A 20151-nucleotide genomic window follows, 5' to 3' on the forward strand; every position below is an offset into this window, starting at 1 on the left:
GTTTTTGGATTAAACTAAATTTTTAATTTCACTTGGGAATCAAGGTACCAGAGACTGGAAGGAAGATCAGAGAGACACAGAATCCAAGCTGCTTGAAGTCCATAGTTTTCAGTGTCTACAGTCAGTGATGGTTTGGGGTACCATGTCATCTGCTGCTGTTGGTCCACTGGTCTTTATCAAGTCCAGAGTCAACACTGTCAGACATCTATCAGGAGATTTTAGAGACCTGCATGCTTCCATTTGCTGAGAAGCTTTATGGAGATTCTGATTTCCTTTTCCAGCAGGACTTGGCCCCTGTCCACAGTGAAGCCAGAACAACCAGGAACTGGTTAAATGACCATGGTGTTACTGTGTTTGGCTGGTCAGTTAACTGGTCTGACCTGAACCCCATAGAGTATATCTGGGGAAATGTCAAGAGGAAGATGAGAGACACCAGACTCAACAATACAGATGAGCTGAAGGCTGCTCACAGAGCAACCTGGGCTTTGTAACACCCCAGCAGTGCCACGGACTGATCGCCTCCATGCCACATCAAATAGATACAGTAATTTGGGTAAAAGGAGCTCCAACCAATTACTGAGTGCATAAATGAGCATAATTTTCCAGAAGGTCAACAATTCTATATCATAAATCCTTTATTGGACTGGTGTTTTGTGATATTCTGATATTTTGAGGTAATGTATTTTTGATTTCCTGATCTATGAGCCATAATCATTGAAATTAAAAGAAAAAAGTCTTGAAATGTTTAATTTTCTATGAGACAAATCTAAAATGTATGGAAGCTTCACTTTGTGAATTAAATCACAGGAAAAAATGAACTTTTTCATGATATTCTATTTTTCGTGTTGTCATTCACCATGATCTGAAGATAAACCAAAAACAACAAACATCAAAACCATAACAGGATGCTTCCTTGTTCTTCTGACCTTGCATACTTTTGTGTCTCAGATTGACAACATCATCGTGTTGACGGACAACTACGTACCTCATTCGCTAAGTTGGGCCATCAGCAACTACTGCAAGGGCATTAACAACAAATCCCTCCTGGTTGAGATCTACCTTTCAGATAGGTAAAGTAAGAATATGTTGTTGTTGGAGCTGCTGTTACTCCTATAACCTGCAGTCAAAGGCCCCATCCCCTATCTCCACCCTAAAGTCTATTTTATCTTAAACTGATCATGTTTTGTTTTTTCATTTATTTGCAGAAAGCAAGGAAACACATCCGACAGCAAATGTGTGAGACTGGGAGGCTTCAGTGAACAAATCCTCAGGTAAAAAGTTAAGTTGCTTCTTTGGCCAACACTTACCTTATAACCATGGATGCACTGATGCATCAGTTCAGTATCAGTATCGGCCATTATCAGCCATGTTTGTGATAATGTGACATGAACAAAAATCACTTATTAATGCTTAATTGTTGTGTCCAGTCAATTTAATGCTGACATCTGAAATATTTAGCTGCTAGATCAAAACAGGGGTTTTTTACCAGGCAGAAAAAGTGACCTGTGGGATGAAAAATTTAAAAAAGCCATTTATATCACCATCAATATCAGCTAAATTGACATTTAAAATATCTAAAAATGCATCAATATATGCATCTATTATGAAAAATACATATTATTTTCCCCTGTGATTTAATTAAAGAAATGATGCTTACTTATATTCTAGATTCATCTCATACAAAGTGAAATATTTCAATATTGATGATTACGGCTTGCAGCTCATGTAAATCAAAAATCCACTATCTTAGAATATTAGAATATCACAAAACACTCGTCCAAAATAGGATTTATATACAGAAATTTTTACCCTCTGGAAAATTATGCTCATTTATGTGCTCAATACTTGGTTTGAGCTCCTTGTGCACAAATTACTGCATCCATGTAATGTGGTATGGAGGCGATCAGTCTGTGGCACTGCCGGGATGTTATGAAGCCCAGGTTGCTCTGATAGCAGCCTTCAGTGGTCTGTTTTGAGTCTGGTGTCTCTCATCTTCCTCTTGACAGTCCTGTCAGTCCAATCCTACTGGAAAAGGGAATCAGAATCTCCATAAAGCTTCTTAGCAGATGGAAGCATGCAGGTCTGTAAAATCTCCTGGTAGATGTCTGACAGCGTTAACTCTGGGCTTGGTAAAGACCAGTGGACCAACAGCAGCAGATGACATGGCACCCCAACCATCACTGACTGTGGACACTGAAAACTATGGACTTCAAGCAGCTTTGATTCTGTCCTCTCTGATATTCCTCCAGTCTCTGGTACCTTGATTCCCAAATGAAATAAAAAATTTAGTTTAATCTGAAAACAGGACTTTGGACCACTGAGCAATGGTTGACTTCTTTTTCTCTTAGCCCAATAGAGACACTTATGACCTTGTCTGTGGTTCAGGAGTGATTTGACACTGAGAACATGACACTTGTAGTCCATTTCCTGGACCCGTCAGTGTATGGTGGGTTTTTGATCCACTGACCCCAGCCTCAGTCCACTCCTTGTGAAGCTCCCCTAAGTTTTCTACTGCTTTTTTGACAATGCTTGTGCTCCTTTTTCTTACCACACTTTTCTCTCTCAGTCAACTTTCCATAAATATGCTTTATCTCAGCCTTGGCAGTCTTCCCCGTGATTGTGGTTGTGTGTGCTGAACCAGAGTGAGAGAATGAGGGCTCAGGAAACCTTTGCAAATGTGACTTTTCCACAATATTCTAATGTTTTGAGATAGAGGATTTTGGAATTTTGAGAGTTGTAAGCAGTAATCATCAAGATTTAAAACAAATATTTCACTTTTTATGAGATGAATCTTCAGTTTATTAAAGTTTTAACTTTTTGAAGTAAATCCCTGGAAAAAATTAAACAAAGAGCTAGGACAAAACAAACATGTTTAAAAAGAACAGATATCTAATGGCACTCAGTTTCTCTGTGATGATATGTACACTTTAGTTTGTTTTAAGAGATCTTACTCAACCATGTGTCCAGGTTTGTGGCGGAGCGAGGATCATCCAGACTGCTGGACCATGTGGAGAATTTAGACAGACTGTATAACATCCCACCACCAGTCGGAGCTAAAGATGCCCTAACATCAAACAACATTGTCTCAATACCAGCCAGCCCCAAGTTAAGGTAGGTTTTTTTATTTATTCAAAACAGCTCTCTAACTTTTGTCTTTTCCTCACCCGTTTAACTCTGTCTCCTTCTTCTGTCTCCAGGTGGCGAGGCGTTCGTGTCTTTATCTCCTCCACCTTCAGAGACATGCATGCTGAGCGCGACATCCTGGTGCGGAGCGTGTTCCCAGAGCTCAGGCGCCGTGCCGCCCAGCACTGCCTCTACCTGCAGGAGGTGGAGCTGCGTTGGGGAGTGACAGAGGAGGAGTCGGAGCGAGCTGCAGAGCTGTGCCTGTCGGAGGTTTGTCGCAGTCAGATGATGGTGGGAATCCTGGGCGAGAGGTACGGCCTGGTGCCTCCAAAACCTGACCTCCCTGACCTGCCACAGTACAGCTGGGTAAGACTTTACAGTATTATATAAAATGTGTGGAACTGATAGGAAAGGTTGAGAATAAAATTTGCTCAGTGTAAATAATGAAACTGATATTCTTCTGCTCAAGTACTTTTTTTTTGTAAAAACTGGCATTAAAGGTTGAGTCATATCTCAATACTTTTTTAGGTGAATGGCAATATACAAAATATATACAGTACATTGTTATTATTTCTGTTAAAACATAACAAGTGGTTGTAACAATGCCAGAATTAAAAAATAGTAAATATACAACCATATTGAAATCTTTTATATACTTCTGCAACAAAAATAGGAGTCCTAAACGTGCTGTAGTGGCCAATTCTGTATTTTTCATTAGCAAAAGTAAAAAAAAAAAAAAAAACTCATTCACACTGTCTAGACTGAACACAAAAATCAGCAGCATTTCCATATATTGAGGTCATTAAAATGTGCCATATTGTTTTTTTTTCAAAATATAAAATATCTATTATTAGGTACATATTATAGAAACTTGATGCTCTTTAGTCATATTTTCAACTAAAAGGGAGAGAGCACTGTCTGAATGGCACAAATATGCTGGAAATATTTGGAAATCATTCGTTCCTTCCATGTTATACCTACTTTTCCAAATGTTGCCACACATCTATGCAATTTAGACAGTGTACAGGAGTTTTCCTGCAACTTTTAACAGTTAAAACAATAAAATAACCCAGTACTGGGTGTTTTGGATTTCTGTTTTTGTGTCATTGTATCAAACAGGTATCAATGTAGTGTTATGTTTTACAAATAACATATGTGCTCTGAAATGAACACGTGAATCCAATGAAAATTCTAAATTTAGACTAAAAATTCCCAGTAGACTATCTAGTAGACAGTAGGCACATTACTGTACGTGTTTTTTTTACTGTAAACAGTCTCTTTACTGAGCATTGGGCTTTACATCTATTTTTTTAATCAATAGCAACATAATAGTGAAAAAAAATGTTTTACCTTATGTCTCATTTGAACATTTGCCATTTATTTCTTGAAAAATGTATACATTGCCCTGCCCTAATTGGCATGTGAAGTTTTTAATCTTAACTCCCATGCAAATTCACATCATAATTCATGGATAAGAACTCCCCATGCTGCTTTACTTCCCAGTGCTTGTTGATTTTTTCAGGTATATTCATTAAAAAAACAGCTTTTAACTAGATTCTTTACATTTTTTTTAATGTCTCACTCTTCTTAAATTCTTTAACATTTCATACTTCCATTAATTAACCATTTTTTTGTAGTATGTTTGGATTCAAAATTTCCTTCAAAACATAAAAATGCTGATTATTTTTATCCTTGGTGTGCAGCTTTCCTCTGCCCCAGCAGGCCTGTCCATCACAGAGATGGAGATCCGTCAGTTCAAGGCTCTTTACCCTGACTCTGCCAACCAGCGAATGTTCTGCTACTTCAGAGATCCAAACATCTCCAGGTATGTTTCAGTCGCTCACACCCAACACTCTGTCGTAAGGCTGTTTTTTTTTTTCAGATGTTTAAATGATGTTTTGTAAAGTGTTTGTCGTTCATTAAAATGGTTTCCAACACTGAAATAACAGTAATTTTTAAATGCACAGTTTGTAAATGCTGTTGCCAAGGCTAAATAAAATCAGAAACAAAAGATGACAAGCAGAGATGCAATGCTCAGCGTCGTTGCTTACATCCTGTTTTGATTTTAGGACTCTCTCGGTTCGCAGACTTTCAAAGCAGTTTGGGATCGCTTAGAAGGGAGTTGTGTAGCGCATCTTTTCTCATCTTAGAAATTTTTAGTGAGGCCCCAGTGTTACAGGGGCTGTATGTTGGAAAGGGATGACTTTGTTATGGGGAGTATGGGTGACAAATCATGCAGCCAATTGCAGAGGATAATCGAGGTCCAAAACATGAATGAAATCAAACAGCAACACGGCAGCTTCCAGTAGCAGATCAGGCTTCCTCATGTAGCAGTCACTGACATAAACTTCTCTTAGAATATGTCTATGTATTTGAGGTTATGTAGATATTTGGCTTAAAAATTACACACACACACACACACACACACACACACATATATATATATATGTATATACAGCATAGATCTAGTCACTTTTCAATTGATAGATACATTTTAGTGTGAAAATTCTCTATATTTTAACTCCTTTGCTATTTCTCAGATCAGTACCAGTGGCGTGGAGATCGCACTTTGCTCCTGAATCAAAGGAGGCTGAGTCTAAAATGTCCTCTCTGAAGAAGATGATCCGGGACAGTAAAGTCAAGGTCATGGAGAAGTGAGTCATCTCAATCACATCAACATTGTAATGAAGTCTGAGGAGAATTTTTGTGAAATTATTTGTATTAATACCTTTAAAATTGCTTTTTAATCAATAATTTGATTTAAATTCTAACACCAGAAGATACTGTATCAACTGTATATGTCAACATAAAGGTGCAGCTTTTATCATAAACAAATCAACCTATGCTTTTCAAATCTTACAGATTGATAATTTATGCAACATTTAGTACACTTGCAATAGCTGCTGAATATAAAAGTTGTAGTTATAAGTAAAAGTTAAATTAATTTGTACAAGTTCAGAAATTGTGTTGTCAGCATAAATCTGTCATTTTCTTGATCATCTATCCTCTTTGAACACTCATAAAAACAAAAGCATGACTTTAAAACAAATTTTGGTGTCTTAACTAAGGCTTTTTGTAATTTTTTTCCCCGCTTTAGTTACCCATGTGAGTGGGGAGGCGTTGTGGAGGGAAAACCATATCTGAAAAAACTGGAGGAGTTTGGCAAAGCTGTGCTGGAGGACATGTGGACGGCTGTCGTAATGCAGTTTGTGGACGTGAGTTAGCTGCACAGTTTAGTTGATAAGATATATCTAGACACCTTACCTAATATTAGTGGTCGGCGATACTGCAAAATTTAATATCGATCTAATACCAAATAAATACAGGACCAGTATCACTGATACCGATACTCGATACCGATACTTTTTACTTATAAAAGCAGCAGTATACATACTTATTAAATTGATATTAATAAGGCCAATAAAAACTCAAAAAACATAATCTATCATTTATTTATCAGTCTTAATAAATAGAACTAATTCTTTTTTAAGTAATCTTTAACTATCAACTAAGTATTGGGGTAAAACATATTTCAAAGCAGGATTTTAACTTATATGTTTTTTGTAATATGGGACTTGTTTTTATCTTTTGTGTTCTCCCACTGTACCTAATGGTTAGACTGTTTAAATTAGTTAATTAATCTGTTTACTATTCAATGTGTGGTTTAAGAAAATGCTGCAAAAAAACTTTCCAAACTTTTGGAAAAGGCAGTCAAATTATACGAGAAAAACTATTAAACAGTAATAAAGAGGAACGGATTTAGAAGTACACTCTCAAAGTCAATTAAAATGACTCGCACATGCATCAGAGTCAGCTACAGAGCTTCTTTCTTTCCTGGTTTTTATGACTAACAGCTCTAGCTGTGGCTTTGGCTCAATGAAAAACACCATCAATGTCTTTTGTCGGAAAGTAAGCGGTGCAGATTAGACATGACTCTAAAATCCTCTTCGTGCATCAGTTTTTCATAACTTTGAGATGAAAACTTGTTCAACACTGGAAATGCTGACTCACCTTGCATTTTTGTGGAAAGTTATTTTACAAAGCTGCAGCAGTTTATTTCTAGTGTTCTCTCCAGTTTGATACAGACATGAGGACTCTGAATAACCGTGTGTGCGTGCTGATGCCTTGAGTGTGTATGTGCGCGTTTGCTCTATCTGATTGGTCGCCAAAGTCACATGACACGGAAAACAGTGCAGCAGCAGACTTATGGCACAACAGACGGACGAGAGTGACTGCAAACAAACCGATGGGGTGCACGGTTAGACGTTTTTTTGAAGTACTCATTTAATATCGATACTTTTAAAAAGTACTCGATACCAAATGAGTACTTTGTAAATATCGATATATCGATACTTTAGGATTGATACGCTCACCACTACCTAATATACCTTAGACATTTTATATACTGAAATAACTACGAGGTGGAAGACAGCTCTTGTTTTTTTTAATAATGAAAGCATTTTTACACTTTATTACTATAATTTTATGTTCAAGTTCTTTATAAACTGGTGCAACAAAAATATTTGCTCTTTTCATTTGGTGTTTCTCTGTAAGAACGACTTCAGTTTTATTAAAATCATGGAAACTGCTACATAAAATAATTGCCTGTTAAATCTATAGTTGGGTGTCATTTAGGGACTGTTTTACTTAGCATATTTCTTTCAACCTTTATTCAATCTCGAGATGTCAGCAACATGATAGAGATTTTCAAGTCATGTATGACAGTCTCAGATTTAGTTGAAGTAACTATCTAACTTTACATTAACGTGCAAAACTAATAACTCTACCTCAAGGATACTTCTGGTTTAGAAAAACAAACATTTTTCAGTTGTGTTGGATCATTTTATGAATTAATATCATTTTAAACTCTGGGCCCTAAATTATGCTCTACATTAACATCTTCTAATTCCCTATGTGGCAGGAGGGTGAAGATGCTGAGGCTGTGTCTGACATGAAAGAACAGGAGGTTCACCAGGGGGCGCTGCAGAGGCAGTTCTTTGGCAGGCAAAAACTGCTTGCTGCAGCTGTGGAGATGGTGGAGCAGGCCCGGACTAAAGGAGGGATGATGGTGGTGGAGGGAGGACCAGGAGAGGGCAAAACGGTCTTCATGGTAAGATGTTTTCCAAAAACACTCTTATTATGGGTGCAGATTGCCTAGTGGTCAGGTCGTGTCCCATGTATGTGGGCTGCCTGGATTCAAGTCCAGCCTGTGGCTCCTTTTTCCGCATGTCTCTCCCCCACTCTTTCATCTCTGTTGCTCATTCTATCCATTGCTCTCTTCTATGAAAATAAAGGCACAGGAAGCCCAAAAATATATCCTAAAAGAACACACTTTTAATGAGATGTAATAAGATAATTTTGCATATATATATTTGGGTTTCTGGTGTATCTCATGACCCACATAAAGTGAATTAAGTTAACATAATCCTTTGTTTTATCTGGGCTATGTCTGAAGAAAAGTGATCTGTTTGTCTATTCAGAATCTGTGCTCCTTGGGACATTACAGTGCATCATTATATTAATGCCTGCCCCTCATGTGGTAGCTTCACCCAGAGCCATGAGAGCACACAGCTATTCTTGAGTTGAACGTTCTGAGAAAGTCTGTCTGGAGGTAGTTGATATCCTCAGTGCTTGGTCCATATTGTGTTTTAGCCAGATTACAGCATTGATGTTAAATTCAGAACCAAAGGGACTGGGTTTAAAGGTCAAAAAAGGAAATAAGATCTCCCCTATAAATTATTTTTACAGGATTTTTGATTGTCTGCCAGTTGTTTTCTGCACTAATTTATTATTATTATTGATTATTTATATTTAGCTCCAGAAGTATTGTATAAACTATCATCAGATTTTAAAGTTTATATGGTAAACGATGCCACCAGTAGTTCTCTCTCATCCACACAGGCTGCTCTGGCAGAGACCCTCAGGACTGGGGGGAAGTCCAAGAAAAATCGCATCTGTGATGTCATATCCTACTCCACAGCTGCCAGCCAATCAGCTCACTCTGTGGAGAACCTGCTCCATTATCTCGTTCAGTGGTTGAAGAAGAAGAAAGACGATGAAGAGGAAAGACCTCCTCCCAAGTCTTACAAGTAGCGAGGAATTAAATTTATTCTGAAAGGGTTAATTTACTGGTGTATCATATTGTTTGAGATCTAAATTTGTTGTCCCTTATGTTTATTCTTATTCAGAGATTTGCTGTCAGAGTTTCACTCCAGTTTGAGTGACATGAAGAGCAAAACTCCTCTTGTTCTGCTGGTTGACGGTGTGGATCTCATCCAAGATGTCAGAGGTCAGCTGTGCTCTGATTGGATACCACAGCAGCTTCCTCAGGTCAGTCACATGGATGGAAAATTAAACAAAAACACCTGTTCTGGTGATGTGCTTTCTTACAGACATCAATAAATATGAGGGATTAACAAGTACAGCCTGAGTTTCTATCGCTTAGAAGCTTAAAGATTAATGTAGCTCATGTTGGTTTGTTTTTACCCCTTTTTTTTTTTTTGTTAGGGTGTTTGTTTGGTTGTGAGCATCACATCCAAAGCGGCTCTTCTACAAACTCTGGCTAAGAAAAAAGGCAGCATTCTGTTTTCTCTGGGTCAGCTCACCATGCTGGACAGAAAGGAGATCGTTCAGAAGGGACTGGACTCCTTTGGGAAGAAACTCAGTGACTCTGCATTCAACAACCAGGTTCTTTTCTGCTGTTTTACACTGTAGTTATTTTGTTTTTCATTGCTTGAGAACTCTAGTTGTTCAGAGTTTCCAAACTCTGCATCCATATAGATGTTTTTATAAATACCTACACCCTGTTAAGTCTCCCTGATGTGCCTTTTCCTTTCCTCTTAAAACTGCTCTCTGCAGCTCCAGATGCTGGTAATGAAGAAAGGAGCTGTGAGCCCTCTTTACCTGCAACTGGCCTGTGAAGACCTGAGGAACTTTGCTTCCTTTGACAAGGTTTAAACAGCACGTTTAAGATCTTTTACCTCTGTTAAAATTAGTTGATATCCGGTGTTGTTGGCTGTTTCAGTGCTAAGAACACAACTGTGCAGGCTGTCTTGGTTAGAAACTTAAAGAAGCTGCTGATCTTACCCAAGTCCTCAAATCTTTGTCTGCTAATTAAACTTTATGTATACTAATGCAACTCAAATTGCTGGCAAAATGAATGATGCAAGCATTCTTTACTTTGTTTCTAAGTTGAAGGAGAGCCTCCTGGGTTTGCCTCAGTCTTTGAGTCAGCTGGTGCAGTACAGCCTGGACAGACTCTGCTCACAGTACAGAGGCATGCTGGGACTCCGCTGGGCCTTGGCTGCACTCACTGTCAGCACTACCGGTAACATAAGACGAGCTTTATTCTAATTTGCAAAATTCACTGATGTAAAGTTTTGATACCTTTGTTATTGCACAGAGCATCAGAATACAGTATCGTTAGCCTCATAGCATAATTGTCTAAGTCATATTTTTAGGTTTTCAGAAAAATAAGGCACAATAAATCAGCAGCATTAGAAGAGCAGGCTATTGTATCAAGTATTTTAGGATGTTATTAAGCCTGGTATTGGTTCAAGGGTCAACACTTTTTCATCTTGATTTTCAGGTCTGAGGGAGAGAGACTTGTACTCTCTCCTGAACACATGTAATGAGTTATCTTCAAGAAACCGACAGGCCACATGGAAGGAAGCACTTCATCTTTCTAGGGCACCCAAAGGACGCATTCCCATGGCAGTTTTCACCCGAATAGTGCAGAACCTACAAAGGTACAAATTAAGAAGTGCTTCAAGTTTGCGTTGTTTCAGCTGGCCAGCAGGAGTCAGTTCTGCTGGTTGCAAGAAGAAGTCCTATTAGATCAAAATTGAAATATTTGAATGCGCACTGAATGAGCAATGTCAGTTTAAAATAATAATAATAATCATTGCTGCTTTGCTACTGCATTGAATATTGAGAGAAAAAAATACATTGGCATACTGTAGTGTTACCAAATAAGCCCCATTATCCACTTGTCGCTTCTGAAAACGGCACTTAGCTGACTGCACCTCTGTCATTGCCCATAATCTGTTACTTGTCCTTTTCATCAAAAAATCCCAAATAGTGAGGATAATTCAACAGTGTAATGCTGTCTTCTCTGCCATCTCTAGCTCAATAAGCTAGTGGCATATGTACTGACGCGGCTGTGTTTACCTTCCACTATAACGCCGCTATGTGCCTTTAGGAGGCACAGAAGCACTGCAGATGCTTTCTTTAGCTTCTATTTTTTCTTTCTCTCTCTTATTTTGCGGCCACAGGAGAGAAAGGAAAGTGGGGATTTTTTTTCAGTAACAGACTACTTTTATGAAAAAGGTAACCAATGGCACAGTCCTTGAGTTGTAGAAATAACATGCTACATTAGTGCAACAAAAAAGTAACGTGAGTACTCTGATGGATTACTTTTAAATGTGTTACCCCTGACACTGTTAATTACAGGGATATAATGCAATTAAAGAACATATGCAGATTAATTGCACTGTGCCGCATCATAAAACTACCGAAAGCAGCCTTGTGAATTGAAAGAAAATGCACACTTAACTTCCCTTGTGCTCTTATTTGTTATTTTTAATCATTCCAAGATTTATTAGTAAATGGGCCCTCAGTCCCTTCTCCTCTTGCCTCAAGCAACAGTTACTTATTAAAAGATATCAGAGGCTGCTTAGGGCCTTACGGGTCTTATGCTGATCTAAGTTGCCGTTTCAAGAGCTTCTAAAAAGTTCTGATGCCGTTCAGAAGCATGCTCTCTCTGATTGTTCTGTCACACATAATACACAAGGTCAACACTGATCAAGGAGGAAGAGATTTTAACTTGTTTTGATCTTTATCTGTAGCCTCATAAGCCCATCTCATTGCCACAACACCGATGACCTGCTGGCTCTGACTAATCCAGAGGTAAAGAGGGCCTTCGAGGACTTTCTCCTCCCAACAGAGGGCGACAGAGCCAAAGCTCATCTTGTTCTGGCAGGTAGAGTATGCTACCCACAGCCCTCTTTGCTACGTATGATATACAAGTTTACTAGAAGGTTATAAGTGAGTAAATTTAAGAGTCTTTGTTGATAGCATCAGTATAATGTCTCTTTTCCAGCTCATCTGTGGGCTCTAGCTGACCCACAGGGATCAAACACCTTCCTTCACTGTGAGGCCAACTCTGTCATGCACCTGCCTTCAAGCCTGGTGAGATTTCTCTCACTTCAATTCAACTCAAACTTTACTACTGAGTCGGCTACATACGGATAAAAGACAAAACAATACAAATGATAAATCCCTAGTGCAGTAAAATGATTATAAAAACTACATTGTGATTTATCACTGTGAAGACTGCAGTATCATCTGCATTTAAATGTAGCCTGCTATTACTGCCTTAGATTTAAAGACAATAAACAGCTTAGCAATAGAAGGCTGCCTTTTTTTTCTGGCTGGCATAAATTTATTTTATTATATTTTTAAATTTCTACTTTTACCAGTTCATCACACTACGAGGGCACATTAATACATGTTAATAAAGTTAATAACACTGTAGAATACACCTAAATATCTCTGTAATTACATTTGGAAATAATTTGTAAATATTTGTTCTTTTGGATCATATTGATTTGGGGAATAAATGCATTTTTGATATAAGGAAAGATGATTACCATGCAAAAAAGTAGATACAGTAGATGAACTTAATGGTGATGTAGAAAATATGATGTTAAAATAGACTTTAGGAAAACAGTTATTTGGGAGAATTAACTTGAGCAGATAATAAACCTTAATCTTCCTGGTTTTTGATACTCTCAAGTCAGACACTTATCCTCACATTTTTTGTATTTTAATCCCTGCCTGCCTACATTTGTCTTCTGACAGATTCAAAGTGGTCAAATGGAGGTGCTTCAATCCCTCCTCTCTAGCTACTACTTCCTGTACGCTCAGGTGCGTCACGGCCTCCTGCATCAACTCCTGAAGACCTACAGCTTATTTGGTGAGCCTGGTTTGCCTTTAAATCTGCTTTTAATAATTTTCCTTTAATTCTTCACTTATTTTGACAATCAGCTGTTACATTTTTGTTCTTACAGTCGGCTCACAAGAAAGTCTAGAAGACTGCCGTTGTTTCTTGAAGCGCCACGCCCAGCTGCTCTCGTCTTGGCCGACTCTTTTCATTCAGCAAGCCCTGAATGAACCTCCTGAGACGTCTGCTCACATCTGGGCGCAAGGCCTGATGGGAAAAGGAGGGGTCAGGGTCATTGAATGGCTAAACAACAGTCAGGCTAAACAGGAGAGCAGGTACGAGGATTCTCTGCAAAATAACTAGAAAAAGTCTGTTAGAAGTATTCAAATGTTGTCTTTTCCCTTTGAATGTTCAGTGTCTGACTTGATATCAACCTGTAGGAATATATTGATCATTTTTTGTTTTTGCAGTGAGCTGGTGTCGACCTTCTCCTCTGAACCGACCTGTTTGGTTGTGAGCTCTGATGAAGAGATGATGGTGGTTGGGACTGGACAGGGAATGGTACATGTCATCAGCACACAGACCAGACAGGTATGACCAAAAGTGAAGTAAAGCTTTCCTTTTTATTTCCTGCCTCAAATGCATGTTAACGTGATCGAGATTCTCATCTCTTTAACCTGTTAAATGCTGCCCTGTGTTAGCTAAATGGCTGTTATGCACAGTAGCATAATAGCCTTAATGAGTTGTTGACAAATGTCAAACATGCTGTGAAAAAAGTCTAACATTACTCTTGGTTGTGAACAGGAAGTGAAATCTTTGGTGAGCAGCTGTGACGGTATCTCCAGCTGCGTGTTTCTTAAAGATGGACGCCTTGCCACAACCTCCTATGATGGACGGATAGAGATCTGGGACATCGGGAACAGCTGCAGGTGAGAGGAGGGCTGGGCAGAAAATATCCAGATGCCCTAGTCATGTATTACTCGGTTTCATCCTCAAATTTAGTTTAGATTAATGGAATTAAGTTTACTCTTTTAACAGGACTGCTCTGATTGACGCCCACACTAACATGATAACAGCGAGTGATATCACTGCTGACAAGAAGAATCTGGCAACGGTGTCTCTGGACTTCACATTAAAAGTCAGTCCCAAGAAATTACATTTAACTGTTATTATAAAATGATAAGCTGTAGTACACTTTTAAGTTAGGCTGAGTTGGTTTTTATTGTCTTTTTCTGTTTGTTTAGGTCTGGTCATCGGCTAAAGGTAATGAAGTTGCAGCCTTTCACAGCCAGAGCCCTTTGAACTGCGTGACCTTTGACCCTGAGGGTCACCTGCTGGCTGCGGGTTGTTGGAGCGGAACCGTGATCATCTGGAACTGGCTCCAGAATAAAACTGTAACGGTAAGTCATTCATACGATAAGAATGGTTTGCTGCATTGGGAGTAAACGCTACATGATTAATGCACCCTTTATGAAATAACATTTACATTTTGAAAATATTGTTACAGAGTCCCCAAAAGTTCTTGAAAAGTCTTAAGTTGAACTTTAGAAATTTAGGCCATAAAAACTCTTAAAAAGTCTTATTTTTACAAGTGAGAGGTCTTAAATTTTAGAAGGCACTTTGACTTATGACTGATGAAGGAAGAAAGTCAGGCAGAACGAGTTTGCAAGCTACAGTGAGAGATTCTGAAGTTATTAAACTTTTAAAGGATATTAATTAAAAACAAATGTGTGTTAAAAGTCTTTCTGTGTAACATTAAACAAATTCATCCTCACAATTGGGTAAAAATTGGATTTATATTATTCTATCCATCCATCCATCATCCATCATCCATCCATCTATCAATCCATCCATCGATCCATCATCAACCATCCATCCACCATCTATGCCATCATCCATCCATCAATCCACCATTCATTCATTCATCCATCCACCATCCATCCATCATCCACCATCCATCCACCATTCATTCATCCATCCACTATCCATCCATCCATCAATCCATTCATCCACCATCCAATCCATCATTCATTCATCGATCATCCACCATCCATCCACCATTAATTCATTCATCCACCATTAATTCATCCATCCGCCATCCATCCATCCATCCCATCAGACATCCCCCTCTCCACCAACTTTTTCTAACTCCTCCTTGAGTGATCCACAGGTCTTCCCAGTCCAAAAGGTACATAAAATCCCTCCAGCAATTTTGGGTCTACTATGGGGTGTCCTCCTAGTTAGACATGCCTCAAAGACCTCCAAAAGGAGGCACCCAGTAAGCATCCAGATCAGATACCCGGACCAACTCAACTGGCTCTTTTCAATGGGAAGGACGAGCCGCTCTTGTCTCTGAGACTGAACCCACCCTCCAGAGTAAACTGATTCCACCTGTTTGTGTCTCATTTTTTGGGTCATTATCCAACATTCATGACCATAGGTAAAAGCTGAAACACAAATTGCATGGTAAACCAAAAGCTCTGCCCCCTGGTCCAGCTCCCTCTTTACTACGACAGTCCTGCACAACACCTGCAATACATCTGATGCTGCACCAATCTAGAGGAGTGGAGCCTACTGAAGACTGTATTTTGAGGTTTGCAGCTCCAGGCCAAATCAGCAGCTTCCAAATCATAAGCTGATCTATTATTGGTTGACATGCATTGTGGGTTATGCAGGCATCAGAATTTTAAAAAAGAACTTAATTATATTGACCTTCCTTTAACTTTTGCATGTTCACTGTTTTTCTGTAGTAGTATAAGGACATGGATAAATAATGTTAAACTTCTACTTGTTTAGTGCTTAGGTGAGCCTGTCCTCTCAAGAGGGAGGTAATAATTGAAGAGTTTATTAACACAAAGGCTGTGTCTCCTTTCTCTGTTTCCTCAGAACCTGTCCGGTCACAAGCGCTCCATTCGTAGTCTCTCCTTCGCTCCCTCCTCCTCCATGCTCTGCTCCGGCTCTGTGTCCGGAGAGGTCAGAGTGTGGTCGGTGCCCACCTCCACCTGTGTGGGATGTTTCCAGGCTCATACTGGATCCACAGAGGCGCTCAACTTCCTGGAGAGCGGGAGCATGCTGCTGAGTGCCGGATCTGATAACATGGTGAGGAAACACTGTCTGCATGAAACTTTTGTGATTGTGATAAATAAATTGGATGTGACTTATCTCAAAGCTTTTATTTCACATTCAGAATTTGTCAGTTATGTTTTTGAAGACACAATCTGTTAATACAGATCACAGAAGTTAATGACCAAAAGGCATTAGGTGATATTTTAATGTAATAATTCAAGATTGCTGGTTTGTATTGAGAAGCCCACTGAATTTATAATAAATAGAGGATTTTATCTCTTGTTTTTAAATGACCGCCCTCCTTTTCCCTTACGTCTTCTGTCTTTCTGTAAAACAGCTGCAGCTCTGGTCAGGAGGACTTGGACGTTCAGTCACAGCATTAAAAAGCGATGCGGTGAGCTCCTTATTCATTGCTGTAGCTTTTATTCCTTTGCTGTTGCTACACATTAAAGTAGCTGCTAAAGATGAAGCAACTGTTTGGTGATAGAGGAAGGAATATCAAACATTTAGGTCACAATTCTTGCTTCTATTTACTTCAGTGTGAGCAGGAGCCTCCTCGTAAGAAACAGAAGTCTGTAACGTCTGAACCGGCTGCTCTGTGTGTGGCTGTGAACGGAGACTATGCTGCTGTGGGATATCACGGTGATGGCATCAAACTCTTCAGTCTGGAGACAGGTGAATTTATTTTAAAGTAATGTAAAAAAATATGTACATTTATTTTTAATATGTTAAAGATAGAAGGCCTAATTTAAAGCTGCTATGAGGAGCTTTTGGTTTATGTTGATTTTGGTGCCCTCTTACATTATATGTACTAAAGTATTTTGCTTCCTGACCATTACACCAATAGGGAAAGTAAGACTCTGAAACGGTTCAGACACAGCACGGGGATGCACTTTAAATCAAAAAAGGTTCTGCACAGTGGATGAAATAGTAGAAATGAATTATCAATGTAAGACTGACAAAAAAAGAATAAATTTTCACAAAAATGAAGGTGTACAATCTAAAAAGTATACTTCAAAACCACATTATACAAATATACATTTAAAGAGAATAAAATGGCAGTTGAGGTAAAAGAAGGTTCAGTTTACCTGAATTGATTTCAGTTCATTTTAGAAGCTTCAAGCCTCATTTTTCTAGTTTTTCTTTTATATTAGAGCTTAGTTCCCTATTCTTATTATGTTTTTGTCCTCTTTCTTGCTTCCAAGAATCCAAAGAGAACTTAAAACTGTAATACTAAAGGACACAATGATGGGAACAAAACGTGAGGCTTTCGTCCTCAGAGCACTGGTTGAGTCCTACTGGTTGTCCTACACAATAAAGGCAGAAAAAAATGTGAACATGCACATTGATATCAATCACCTCAGATCACCTCCTCTATTAAGGCACAACAGTATCCCTGTAAAAATGTACAAAATAAAGACAGTGAACTTTTAAGGAATCCCAAAATAAATCTTTTTAACAAACAACTTCTGTGAATTTTTGGGGGTTTTTTTGTCGTAGGGGACATGATTTGGGCGTCAGAGGGCCTTCATGTGTCTGTGCCGTGCATGCAGTGGGTCTGTGTGGATGCGGAGCAGACTAAAACTGAGCTGCTGGTGACTGTGGGGAGCGACGTTCGTATGAGGGTCTGGAAGAAGAAAGATGAAGAGCTGGGGCTCCTGGGAGGTCTGATTGAGTCTGCAGTTTTTGGTCACCAACACAACATCCTTGCTATTGAACAAAACTCAACATACCTGGCTACAGCTTCAGGTGAGTTAGCTTAGAGTAAAACAGAATTTTAAAAAAGATGTTTTACAGAAATGTTCAGGAGCATCAGTCTGGCTCAGTTAGTACAGCAAGTACAGTTTTCCCCTAGTCTCTCCCCACATTTTCAGTCCCTCTATCTCTGTCCCAATTAGTAACCATCTGAACTAGATGAAAAATAAATTCATATTTTCTCCTCTGTTTCTCTTTTTGAATAAGTTTATGGCTCTATTTGTCTGTGGTCGCTGAGTGAGCTGGCTGCAGACCCCAGCTCCACGGATCCTAAAGAGCAGCTGAAAGGACATACTGGAGGAGTCACCTGTCTGTCTTTCAGCCCTGATGGTGGACAGCTGCTGTCTGGAGGGAAAGATAAGGTACAGTGCAATTTTATGCGGTAATGCTGCTATAATAACAGAATTTATTTTTGACACACACTAATGATATTTATGCAAGGTGGACTTTATGCAGTTGATCCTTCGATGCTTGAGCTTTATAATACATTTATCAGATTTTGCCAAAACCATTCTTTTCATGGTAGCTCTGGCTTGATATCAGTATAAGCCTTGGATTATCAGAAGAAACTGGATGGTTCCCTGCTGATGCAATATGTTAATGGGATCTAAGTGTCAGACTCCCTTACTTTCACAACTGAAGAGTCAGCACTCAAAGAATGTCCCCATAAGCAGTTATTCTTAGGTGAGGCAGTAGCTACAACTGATATGATTCGACTTGCGGTCTTCTTCAGGAAGAACACCTTAAATACAGGAAGCATGCGAAACAGTGCAGGCACAGCCTCCAAAATTAAAGTAATACCTTGTACAGAGACCTAGACATCCAAATAAACACAGACAAAGAAATGCTCACATACATCAAAATACATATGCATACATCAGCATCTACATATCAGCATGTCAAAGGACCCTGGGCACAACTCACCAGAAAAAATACCACAAGTGATATTTTTTTAAAGACCCTGTAAAGTGAAATCCAAAATGTGTGTCTTAACACACTAAATATGTTGGAATATGGTTGCTGTAAACATGTGAAAACACTGAGATCTACATGTGACTGAATTTTGGATTTAGACCATTAAAACATTTTTTACTTGTGCCCTTTCTGGGTTTAATTTGGGCGGGGCAAATATGTGGGCTGGTGATGTCACTGGCCCACAATGGGAAATGACCCCGCCCCCCAAAAGCTACAATGATATAAAATCACAGAGCAGTTCATTTCAGTAAAGTCTGTTGTTAGCTGATGTCACTGCCTTCACTGACAGTAAACAGACAGCTAAATGCTGTTTTTCGTCTGTCGTGAGGTAAATTGCCAAATCTATGGTTTGTTAAAAGCAGTCTTCTTTGGCAAAGAGCCGGGCAGCTCTGCCCTGATCATAAGATCCCCCTAAGGCCGAGGGACAGGCTAATAGCATCAGTGCATTCCTGAATTCAGAATGAAACATCTTTTTTTAATCTGAGAGGATCTTATTTCTCCTGAGTGGGCGTGGCTTCAGCTCATTGAACCGACACGCCTACACCATCCTGGAGCAGATTTTATTGCCTCATTTTCGTAATTTTGAAGTTTAATTTTAGAAACTTAGAGATATTTTATCTGACTGAAATTTGACCTGGGGGTTCATAACGTAGTGGCCTGTCATACAAAAAACCAAAATACAGATGTATTATAACTATACAGGGTCTTTAAGGGTTCTGCTCTTTGTTCACAATGGTGAAGAAGAACACAAGTCTTTTTCTGCCATGCACCTTAGAGGTTTTTTGTTGGAGTGTCCTTCTCTTGTAGACTCCCTTACTTTGTCTGCCAATTTAGTATCTTTCATTTTACTTCATGTCCTGCTTCCTGAGAGCCTTACCTTCAAAATGGACAAGAAAAGTTGCCCAAGTTGAAGTTCCTGTGCAAGCAAGAAACTCAGAAAGCTGTCAGGAGCATTTACCTGAAGTTTTCTTGAATTGTCAAAAATGGCATGACTTTGTTAGGCCATTTAAGGTAACATTTCTTGTGTTACTGTTCTTTTTTCTGTACTGTTCTTTCCTTAGTTAATTTCTGGAACTGTTGCTGTAGTATCATCTTATCTAGAAGTATTTATAGTATTTGTATTAAAGTACCAACATGTGTCTTTGTTTCAGGCTCTGATGGTTTGGGATGTGAGCGAGTCTCCTCCTGTTCTCTCCAAGTCTCTCCCTCACTCTCACAGGGACTGGATCACTGGCTGTGCTTGGACTCCAGACTGTGTGGTAAATCTTTTACATCCATTTACTTTGATA

The 20151-nt window shown here is 39.0% G+C and overlaps 1 protein-coding gene across 1 annotated transcript in view; it reads left to right on the forward strand.

The window, feature by feature from the left end:
- tep1 (telomerase-associated protein 1) overlaps nt 1-20151 on the forward strand; it is a 45940-nt gene that overhangs the window by 16819 nt on the left and 8970 nt on the right. Inside the window, exons 16-43 of the mRNA XM_041803859.1 lie at nt 949-1070; nt 1206-1271; nt 2968-3111; nt 3198-3489; nt 4827-4948; nt 5664-5777; nt 6221-6338; nt 8045-8233; nt 9025-9212; nt 9312-9453; nt 9631-9810; nt 9982-10074; nt 10315-10450; nt 10712-10871; nt 11970-12103; nt 12224-12312; nt 12985-13099; nt 13194-13401; nt 13537-13657; nt 13871-13995; nt 14105-14204; nt 14311-14466; nt 15953-16165; nt 16470-16526; nt 16672-16807; nt 17633-17881; nt 18095-18249; nt 20014-20121. Of these exons, the coding sequence (XP_041659793.1) occupies nt 949-1070; nt 1206-1271; nt 2968-3111; nt 3198-3489; nt 4827-4948; nt 5664-5777; nt 6221-6338; nt 8045-8233; nt 9025-9212; nt 9312-9453; nt 9631-9810; nt 9982-10074; nt 10315-10450; nt 10712-10871; nt 11970-12103; nt 12224-12312; nt 12985-13099; nt 13194-13401; nt 13537-13657; nt 13871-13995; nt 14105-14204; nt 14311-14466; nt 15953-16165; nt 16470-16526; nt 16672-16807; nt 17633-17881; nt 18095-18249; nt 20014-20121 (4032 nt within the window). The remainder of the gene's footprint in view (nt 1-948; nt 1071-1205; nt 1272-2967; nt 3112-3197; nt 3490-4826; nt 4949-5663; nt 5778-6220; nt 6339-8044; nt 8234-9024; nt 9213-9311; nt 9454-9630; nt 9811-9981; nt 10075-10314; nt 10451-10711; nt 10872-11969; nt 12104-12223; nt 12313-12984; nt 13100-13193; nt 13402-13536; nt 13658-13870; nt 13996-14104; nt 14205-14310; nt 14467-15952; nt 16166-16469; nt 16527-16671; nt 16808-17632; nt 17882-18094; nt 18250-20013; nt 20122-20151) is intronic.

Source organism: Cheilinus undulatus, linkage group 13, assembly GCF_018320785.1.
Source record: "Cheilinus undulatus linkage group 13, ASM1832078v1, whole genome shotgun sequence".
In the NCBI taxonomy this organism is placed as follows: domain Eukaryota; kingdom Metazoa; phylum Chordata; class Actinopteri; order Labriformes; family Labridae; genus Cheilinus; species Cheilinus undulatus.